We start from the raw sequence: 10,370 nt of genomic DNA on the forward strand, positions 1-10,370 counted from the left end.
GGGGGGGGGGCATCCTGGGCCGGGGGAAGAAGAAAGCAAGGAGTGGCGTAGCGTGGCCGGCAAGAATAACGCCGTTAAACCTGTTGGAGCGACCGCCCTGCTGCCACACCCCACCCTGCTTACCGTAACGTCACCCCCTAGTGATGTTGTGCCCGTTGCAACGTTATCACGATGATAATGACATAACCAGGTGGAGGCTAATTCAATCCCGTCGACATCACATAAAAGTGAGACAGTTAGGCTTGATCGCTTTTCGTCCCCGTCCCAGCCCTACCTGAACCCACTTTACGACGCCACCCGTTTCACCATTAAGGACACGCAACTACTCGTGTATACTATATACTACCCATCTCGGCCACGTCAGGGCATATTTTTTTCTTATTTTCTTTTGAATTCTTCTTCGTCGAGTTACTTTTTTTATAACAGTATCATTATTATTATTATCATTATCTACCGGGCTAGGCTGCGGGGGAGGCGAAGTAGGCCGAGTCGAGTCCCTTTGGATCGCGCCGCCACGCTGCGCGCTGCGCCGGCCAACGCCGCCAACCGAGCTCACTCACCGACTTCTTTTATCCCCGTCAATCGTCCCCTTTCTTTATTTTTCACTTCCTCTTCTCGTCCTCTCAGTCCCGCTCCGTCAGCACAGGTTGCGCCTACCTGGTACCTTACCCTCCCCTCAGGCTCTCTTCTTCTTCTAACGGGTCAATAAGATTGCTTCGTCGCATCCTTTCTGATAATAATAATTCAAGCATCCGTTCGTTCACTTTTCGTTTGTTTTAATCCGAATGTATCTATGGAACGCGATAAATGCAATAAATGAATTATTGCCCGAGTACCTCCCAGCAGGCTCTGCAGGCCGGGGCGACGCCCTTCTCCGCTCACGTGTTGCGGCGTGGCGCTGCGCGGCGTAGCGTGGCGTGGCGTGGCGTGGCGTGGCGTGGCGTGGTGTGGCGTGGCGTGGCGTGGCGCTGCGCGGCGCCGGCCGCTCCTTGTTGCGGTGCCCGTGCGACCGCGACGCGACGCCCGTGCGTCGTCGTGCAGCCAACTGGACGGAACAGCTGGCCGGCCGGCGCGTCCACCGCTGGACAACGGCGCCGCTCCGGCCACCGCGGGGGAATCAATGGAAGAAATAAGTCAGCTGATCGGAACGCCCGCGTCAGCAGAGCGGGAGAGGAGCACCCCTGCCCCAGGGGCTCCCCGTTAGCAGAGAGTTTGCGGCGCAGTGCTGCGGCCGGGCGGCGGCCGCTTCAGTTGCACACGCTGGGTTCCAGGTTCCACCTCGCTTCTGGAAAGTTGAACCTCCGCCGTGGGCTTTTGGATTTGAACACTCCACTTGGGCGCTCGGCCGAGGCCACCGGCACCGGCGCGCACCGGGGCGGGCGCCGCGCGGGGGATTCGAAAGTCGTTCCGGCCTACAGCGCCACCGCTACCCGGCCGCCCCGGCCCCGGCCAGGCCCGGCTGGGGTGCTGCCGGCCGTATGAGGCCGATAACATAATTCGCTCATCAACATAATGGCTCCCCATAGCGGAGCAAAGCGGCCCAACCCAAACCACGAGTAACGGTCAGGGGATGGAGCATTATTGGGGCAGGATTGGCCTCCTACCAAAAACAACGGTGCTCGATGTCGTCCCATACCAGATGGTTGATTCGCGCCGCGCACTGTCGTAGTTATACTGCACCGCATGCACGCGTGCGGTCCGGTTTGCCTATGCTCGCTGTCCACGGTTCCTTGAGGCCCCGTGCGAGTAGGCAACCCGCCCGCACGCGTGCATGCGGTACGGTATAACTACGACGTGCGCGGCGTGAATCAGCCACCTGGTGGGTATGTCGCCCGGGCTACGACTCACAATCCATTGTGGTTCCTCCTAGTAAATAATCGCCTCAGGCCTCCGGTGTGCGCTCAGCTGCACGGCGCCTCGGGAGGCCTCGGGGGCGTTGACCCCGGCGTGTCCTCCTCCCCGTCGGCCCGCTCCATTAACGGCGGGCGCCGCCACGCCCCGCCACCCCGGCTGTATGAAAAGACGAATCTGCGCGTCGTCGGCCGATCGGATTTGGAGAGGGGGGGGGGGCACACACATGTACGCACCTGCGTACCTGAGTGGTGGAGTGGGTGATGCCGGGCCCCGCCGCGTGCGTCGTGGGGAGAGCCGCCCAGTCACCGTGACTCGGGGCCACCCACGGCGCTCGGCCCGCCGCCGCCGCGACGCGCCAAACCGACGCCGTCAATCAGTGAGGAGCACCGCAACCCGACGTCACCATCCAATCCACCCCTGACTGGGGGAGAAGGCGGCCCTCGGCGGCGTCCCTCCCTATGGCTGCTGCAAGGACGGACAGAGGTCGGGCGCGGTCGGGAGCTTTCCTGTTGTCGGAGAAAGGTCCCAGCCGGGCCGGGCCGGCGCGTCCCACTCGGTTGGCCCACCTGCTAGGGCCCTAGTGCCCGGGGCCCCGGCGGCCGTTCGGCTGGTCAACGACCTGTTACAAACCGGGTGCGAGCGGGGCGACGAGCTCCTTGTGGCCCACGGGGCCCGCCGCGGCTCGAGGAGCGAGAAAGAGACAGAGGAAGCGTTTGGTGAGGATTTTGGTGGGGGCAGTGGGGTAGCGGTCACTGACTCACTCGGTTCGGTTTTGGTCCACTTTCTACTTCAGCGGCGCGGTATAGGCGCGGTGTGCACGGCCCGGAGTGGCCGCTACAGCCGGCACGCTGCAGGGGCCCAGGGCCCACCAGGGGCCCAGGGCCCACCAGGGGCCCCGATGACGCACCTTGCCCGCCGCCGCCGCGATAGTATCGGAAGGAAGTGCCTTAGGAGCGCCAGTCGGGGCGGTCAGAGGGAGGCTGAGTCCGCAGCCATGTGCAGCAGGTGCGTGTCATGTACCCAGTCCATGATATTTCACGATGAAAGGCAAGAGAGCGAACGAAAATCCGTCGGATTTCTCCGCGAGTCGCGCGCGTTGCTTGCTAACGCTAACGAGCGGCCGCCTGGTCGGATCGGAAGCAGGCGATTGGTGCCTGCTTGTGTGTGCTCCTGTGGGGAGGGAGGGGGGGTGAGGTGGCGAGTCATATTGCGGGGCAAATTGGAGGGAAAATGAAGCGAAAGTTTGAAGAGTCGAGGCGTGTCGCGCCGGCAGGCCAGGGCGGCGCTCCGCGCACCACGTCATCATCAAGTGCCTTGGGCTTCCTGTCGACCCGCCGTTGCGCCCGGTGACGTGATTCCCGCACCTATGATGTCTGCTGCAGTGCTGAGCTTGGACCGGGGCATAGCGTGTCGGCCGCACCGGCCCGAGCAGTAGCCGTCTCCTAACCTCTAGACCCCCGACGAGGAGGCCGCGTAAGGCCGCGACGTGGATGAGGCAGACGTGCCCCGTCAATGAGGGCGGCGAAAGGGAAAATACGGGTCAGCGTCAGGCCGCCCTAGGCCCTTGAGCCCGCCCGGCTCGGCACCGCCAGGGCACCGCCAGGCTACCGCCAGGCAGTCACGTTCCCAGGGCGGTAAGTGAGCGTGGCCTGCCCGCCCTGCCCCCGCCTAACGGTACCTCGGGGCCTAGGGAGGAAGACGGTTCGTCGGGAAGGTTAGGTATCCAGACTCCGCTGCCCCCTCCCCCCCCCCCCCTCCCAGGTCTCGAGGGCTGCCGAGGAAAAAGATACGGGATTTTTACTCGGATGGGTTTCGCTTTCGTCGGCTTGCATCCCCCTAGGCGGGGCGGGGGAGTGCCGGGAACACCGGGGCCAGGTCGATTAGGGAGGGGGCGGGGCGATAGAGGACGAAAGTGAAGTCGGGTCTGGCCGCCGGCCGGAGGGTGGGGAGGAGGCGGGGGCGGGCTCCCGGCAGGTAGGTTGTCTCTAATGTCTCCGCGACAGGTCAGGGCCGGCTGGAGTCCTTTCAATTTCATTCCCAGACAATCAATGCATTTTCGCCGGCGCTTCGGCGAGTCTACGAGGCGCCCGGAGTACTTAGTGTCCGGTTTCGTGACCGGCCTCCCAGGGGAGGACACGGACCGAGAGCATGGGGGGGACAAGACTGGAGTTGGGGCTGCACACACAATCCACAATCGCACGTTCTCGACACCGACGTTTTCCGCAGAGGCTGTCGAAAGTTTACGGGATGAGCGCCTTGGTTGCACACGGGGGATCATGAACTTTCTCATGCCGACGAGCCGCGTAGGGTTACTCGCCTGCCTGACGTCAACGCGCGTCTGGTGGCTGCTCCTGGCCCAGAAAAATTCTTTTTTAAAAAAATAAAGGATATTCTTGACCTTGGTTCAAGGAATGCATTTCCATTGTTTTCAAGGAGACAGTTTTAATCGAAGGAAAACTTTGCTTTTCTTCCACGACATTTTCCGTCCTTGTATTTGTTCAAGGTAAAAATACCGTTGAAGCCTCGGTTCAAGGAGACTATTTTCACTCTTTGTCTCTCTCTCTCTCATGCACACACAGCTATACGACTACCCCCGCAGCCCCTGGCTCTGGAGCGTAGCGTCAGCGACACACCAAACGGCGGCGACATCACGGCGCGCTGCTTGACTTTCACATTTACAGTAAACTTTTCGCTCGGCGGAGGAGACGCGCGCGCGTCCGCGGGGAAATCAGCTGAGCTGTCGTCGCACCGCCCGGCGATAATAGCCTTCATAGCCTCACCACGCCGAAAGCGATTGCAATTCGTCATGTTCTCATCCACATGCCTCAACTTTTGAAAAGACTGTCGGCACTAGCCAGCAGAGAGTAGCTCACTAAGCGCTAGGATATCTGTTCCACCTGCTTCCCGCACGGTAAAAACGAGCCCTGGGAATAATTGCTTGTTTCCAGGGCATCCACTGGGGTTTCAACTCTCCTGGAAATCCCACGACTCGTTTTAACCCTGCTCTCCTCCGCTCCCGTCAAAGGACTGGTTAAAAAGGGTGTCGAGGGTTGGGAGGACCAATGCTGTCAAGGAGGAAGCAGCCGCGGTGCAACGCGGGACGCGCAGCGCGATGTCTGCTGCGCGCGGACGGCGAGCTGCAACGCGGAGTGCGCACGCGCGTGCTTCCTGCGATTGTGTCCCGTGCGGGAGCAGTCGTAACCTCAACGTGTCGCCTAGTCGCCAGGGCCGGGCCGGTTGCGTCTAGGGGCCGGACTCGGCTAGGCTTGGGGAAGGGAAGCAGCTGAACGCAAGCTGAAGCAGGGCCGTTTCTAGACCAGCCATACTCACTTTGTCCCGTTCGCTGTTCGCAGGATGAAGCAGAGGCAGGTCGTTGGGTGGGCGCTGCTGGCCCTGATGGGCTGCTCCGCCGTCCTGCCCGGCCTGGCGCTGCCGCACGCAGCGCAGCACCCGCCGCTGCACCAGCTGCAGCACCGGCAGTACCCCGTGTACCAGCACCAGCAGCAGCAGCAGCTGCAGCAGCCACAGCCCCAGGCCGAGGCCCGCAAGTACGCCGAGAAGCCCAACGCTATGAAGAAGGTGCCCATCGACAACGACTTGGATGACATCCAAACCAACCAGATATCGGTAAGTAGAGGGGAGGTGGCCCAATCACTAATCAAAATACCCCTGCTGAGGACGGCTGTCCTGACTGCGTGCGTGCTCTGTCTGTTAGCAGGATGGCTTCTCATGGAGCAGCATGCTGAGCATGATCATGCAGATGCTCTTCAACGGCGGCGCCCAGGCCGGCCCCAGCAAGTCGGAGGGTCTGGATGACGATGTACGTCCAACTCCCACCACAACCACAACACCTCCACCTCCACCGCCCTCTAAAACTCACGACTCTTCAGACTATGCACTCTCAGTAAGACCCAATCAGATCACTCCAGAGCTCTGCTCGCGCCTGTCGGTTCGGCTCGGGTCGGTTTAGCTGTTCGTCTCGTCTCGCTCAGAAAGAGAGAGGGGGGACGAGGATGAGGGGGGCTGCATGCATGGCCCTCTGTAGCGTCGAAATGAACGAGATTTTATTTCGTTTCTAGAGTTTTTGAGATCAAATTGAGTGCGAGTGTCTGGTTGCGGGAGAAGCCTATCTGTAGCTCTTAGAAATTGTTCTACTCGTCAGAGTTTGTCATGGGAGTCTGTTTTCGGGAAAGTATTGAAGATTAGTCAAAGGGGTATGGTATGATCGAATTCGTGGTCTGTATTGTATTCCCAGTTGAGAGCGAGGGAGTATTTTGTGCATTATTATTTTTAGTTTCGGTGCCGCTGAACCGGTTCCAAGTAGTTGTTTTTGAAGTAGTAGAACGGTATGCATCCGAACCGATTTGAAATTTTCGTAGAACAAGGAGGCAGACGAAAAGTATTGACAAAGAACTCATCCTCTTCCTCTCGACGACCCAAGACTTTTGACGCTTCTATCTCGCTCTCTTTTTCTCTCTCAATCTCCATCTTCTTCACTGTGTTCCTCTGTTGCTCTCCAGACTGATTACCTCAATCTTCTTCATTTTCCTCGGACCAAGCCTCTCTATCTCCTCCGCATGTCTCTGGGGTGGTGGTAGTTATTAACAGTAACCACAGCGACGAGTGCAGACCTTTTTATCATTACATTTCACCCGTTACCGTGCAGTTGTGCTGAGCACTCCTTCTTTTCGACAGAACATGGCCCCGGCCTCACCCTGGGCCCAGGTCCTGCAGGTTGGGCTCAAGATCCTTTCGCACTTCTTGGGCGGTGGCGCCGCTGCTGGTGACGGCATCGACAAGGTGGACAACTCGTCGCCCATGCAGGTCAGTGACGGCACTGCACGCGGAGCGAGTGCAGTGTGAAGTTGCAGGCCGGAGCACGCTTCCGACCGGCATCGCGGCACTTAACACCTAATTAACGCACATTTTTATCACCTCAATTTTTTTTCAAGTTACGTTACCCTATAAAAGAGCATAGTGCGTTCCACGTAAAAAGAAACTAACGCTTCCGGTGCCAGTACCTGCTACCTGCACTGTGGACTCCCCACTAGCCTTTGCATTTCCATGTAAATACTGAAAGTGAAATAGAAAGACTAACTACTGGTGGGTGGGTGCGTGAGGCACTGCTTTTGTAGTTAGTAGAAACGACTGTACATAAATGAATATTTTGGCGCGAAGCTACTACAAGAGTGTTTGCAAGTTGCACTTAAAATTACACTTCACGACAAAGTTTGGCTTTATAGTAGTAGTGACGTGTAGTCGGAGCTGGGCCCATACATTTTAATGAGACTGATTAGAACCTTTTGTTGTCCGTTAGATGTGATATGGGTCCATGCTAGTGTGCAGCAGCGCACGCTCTCATGCTCGCACTACACGGCGCACGCGCGCACGGCTATCCATGTCAAAAGACACGCTCCAAAAAACTACGCGTTCACGCCCTCCTTGTGAAGTCACGTGGGTGGGGAGCCGCCCGGCTCAGCGGACGCGACGTAAAAAGTTCCCCCGTTAATCTAAGACTACATTTATTTCGTATGATTTCTTTTCAAAGAATAGTTAGATTTGTCATTTGAAATGTTTTTGTGTACTTTTATTGGGGGCGATCTGGGCGAAGTTTCGAAAGGCGGTCACACGGCGTTTACTGTTTACGTTTATTTGCATCCCTGCATGGCTCTGTAGAAAGCAATAAGCAACCACAAAAGAAATGTCAATCGCTTTCGTTGTAGTTATAATGGTTTCCTGTAAAAAAAAAACTAGGTGAAAAAAGAGTGCACCAGCTCCCTGTAACGCATGCAGCACATAGTTTTGAGAGCGATCGGTACTATAATTGACGCTCCGCATTCGAGACTCCGCCCACCGCCGCCCTGGCCCGGCCGCGCTCGGCACCCCGGCACCAAGGTGCCCTGCACCCGGGTGGTGCCGCTGGTCCCGGTGCTCCCGGTGCTCCCAGCTGGTTCTGATGGTTTGTGGTGTACCGACGCAGGGTATCATCGCGGCCGTGCTTTCCACCGTGCTTGGGTCTAAGGATCCCGACCAGGTTGCCACCATGGCCAAGCAGGCCGGAGAGGTAAGTGGCACGCGATCCTTCTCCTCATCGTCTACGACCAGTTTGATTTCATTAAATTGATACGATAGAAGGGGAAAAAAACTGCATTTTTCGCGCACGCCGCTAAGCTATACACCTGCTTGTTGAGCATGCTTAACAGGGTATGCAATCCCATCCTTTCACCCTGTCCATCTGCATGCAGCAAACGCATTTGTATTTTATGTAGCGGAACGAACAGCCCCTGTCAAGATTAGTTTTGGATAACATTTTTAAGATTCACAGATAAATCCATTTTTAAAGTCATTGCAAAATTTTGTTAACCGTTTATTAATGAAAACTGTCTCTAACTACTTGTCCCCTGAAGAAGCAATCTTTTACATGCCCGCATCGCCTTTAAAACTGACCCGCTGTTCCAGTTCATCAACATCGTCGTCAACCTTCTGGACGCCCTCAAGACCTCCTTCAGCCACCGCGCCATCGCCGCCCGCTCAATTGGGAAGAAGGACTCTGTGTCGGACGCAGCTGTCGCCGGCATCAGCGTGCTCAAGGTGAGACTCAGTCAGTCGCGCTGCGGGGCCGCCTGCGAACCCCCGGGTAGGCAACTCTTCTGGCTCCTGTCACCGGCGTTGGGCGGGTGGCCCACCCCGGCAGGCGGCTGGCTGGAGGCGTGATATAAAGCTCGCACAAGATAAGTGAAGACAGGGAGAGGGGGTGGGGTGGCGGGGGTTGGTGTGAACAGCGCGGCGTGTTCTGCGAGCTCTCTAATGACCCTCCCGGCTCATAGCGTCGTCCGTTCTCATCACGTGGCTCTAACGATTCTCCCCCCGTTTCCCGCAGGGCTACGTGAGGACCTACAAGACTAGCGACGACAACTGCATGCAGAAGTTCCTGTGCGAGGCCAACAGGGAGTGCGCCGCCGACCAGCAGGGCTCGAGCGCCATCTACTGCCAGCTGGGATCGTAAGTAACACGGCCGGTAACGGCGGCCACACCCGCGAGTGTTGACGGTGTACGGCAGGTGGCGAGTGGTGTGAATGTGACCCCTACAAATCGTCTCTCCGCCCGCAGGTACGCCGCCAGCTTCTTCCTGCAGAGGTCCACGGCCACGCCATTCGACATGTACTACGAGGCCGGGCGCCGGGGCAGAAGCCAGGCCGACTGCCAACAGCTGTACCTGCAGTGCAACGAAGTCTAGGCCCTTCGCGAGGACTTTGTAATCAATTAATTTATTATTTATTGATGTGTTTTTTTGGAGCAAGACGAGGCGGCGGAGGAAAGTGTGTGCCGCCGGGCTGTGCTAATCAAGAAGTGAGTGCGGGGGACGGCGTCACCGCCGCCTCCGAGTGGCGAGGTCCACTTGAAGACGACTGTGACACGGCGTGGAGAGAGGGGGACATGTCACTGACAGCCAAAGGGAGGAGAGATTATTCGGTTTCAGAAGAGCGACGGCCGTTCGTAAAACGGCCTTGGAAATGAAGTGCATATGCCCTGTCTTCTCTCTGCGCCATTTGGCCTGAGAAAGGAAAGCCCCGTGGGCTTAGAATAAAAGCAAGGAAAATGAAGAGAAAACCAAATTTTTAAACAGCGGCATTTTTTTGCGACCGGATAGGTGTTGTCCGGATGAATATCTACATGACGTAGAATTTCGATATTTTAGACTTTTTTAATTTTTGTAACAGACTGTGCTTTTCGCCTTTCTTTGAATCTCAATTCATCTCCGTACATTGTAACATTCCCCCATTGCACAAGGTGTATTTATTTATTATTTATTTGAATCGGCTACTGAAAGCCAAACCCGACAAAAAGAGGCGTTCTCTATGGGGGGGCCAGCTGACGCTCGGGAGGGGGCAAAAGCGCGGGGAAGATCCAGTCTCCACCGCAATGAAAACAGTACAAAAGTAATTTACTCTCGATTTCTTAATTACATTCCGAAGTTTGGATCTGTGGAGTCTGGGACTTCCCCTGCGCTCCCCCGCTGGTCCGGGGGTGACAGACGCGCCACACGGCGGGTCCAGGATCCCTGGGCGTGACAGCGGGCCTTCCAGCGGGCCGAGCCTGCCCCACTCCAGGGCCCTTCCATGGCCCTGGAGTGCCCCGGGCTGGAGGAGGCGCCCTCGCAAGTCTAGCTGTTGGCTGTGGCGCTGCGGCTGGTTACTCTGTAGGTGTTAAGTTAGCGTTAAGTCCTAGGTTTACGCTTGTCCTGTGTTGTTGATACTTGTATAGATTTTATTATGATAACTCCAATGTCATTCTTATAGATTTTACGCGAATTGAGTCCTTGGATTTAATCGGAGTCTGACTGATACTTTAATGAAGCGAATGACGTGTTCAAACGCTCGTCATGTTTCAACCAAAATGCTTTATTGCTCTTCGTACGTTTGACATGAGCGTTGTGAAATGTCCATGTGTGTGACTGCAGAATGAATGTTAATGGATAGATTATTTATTTCATTGTAGTGGTGATTGTAGAAGTG

General features: G+C 56.8%; 1 protein-coding gene across 6 annotated transcripts in view; it reads left to right on the forward strand.

Annotated features, from left to right (window-relative positions):
- LOC113203825 (uncharacterized) overlaps positions 1-10,170 on the forward strand; it is a 12,050-nt gene extending 1,880 nt beyond the window's left edge. Inside the window, exons 2-8 of one of the 6 annotated variants that reach the window (XM_052274868.1) lie at positions 5,208-5,481; positions 5,570-5,758; positions 6,550-6,678; positions 7,835-7,918; positions 8,314-8,445; positions 8,735-8,856; positions 8,965-10,170. In XM_052274868.1, the coding sequence (XP_052130828.1) occupies positions 5,209-5,481; positions 5,570-5,758; positions 6,550-6,678; positions 7,835-7,918; positions 8,314-8,445; positions 8,735-8,856; positions 8,965-9,091 (1,056 nt within the window). In that variant the 5' untranslated portion in view covers position 5,208 and the 3' untranslated portion in view covers positions 9,092-10,170. The remainder of the gene's footprint in view (positions 1-5,207; positions 5,482-5,569; positions 5,759-6,549; positions 6,679-7,834; positions 7,919-8,313; positions 8,446-8,734; positions 8,857-8,964) is intronic. The other 5 variants (XM_052274883.1, XM_052274875.1, XM_052274895.1 and 2 more) reach the window with 5 other exon arrangements.
- The last annotated feature ends 200 nt before the right edge of the window (positions 10,171-10,370 follow it).

This window comes from Frankliniella occidentalis, unplaced genomic scaffold (genome assembly GCF_000697945.3).
Source record: "Frankliniella occidentalis isolate FOCC.00 unplaced genomic scaffold, Focc_3.1 Scaffold8, whole genome shotgun sequence".
Lineage (NCBI taxonomy): Eukaryota > Metazoa > Arthropoda > Insecta > Thysanoptera > Thripidae > Frankliniella > Frankliniella occidentalis.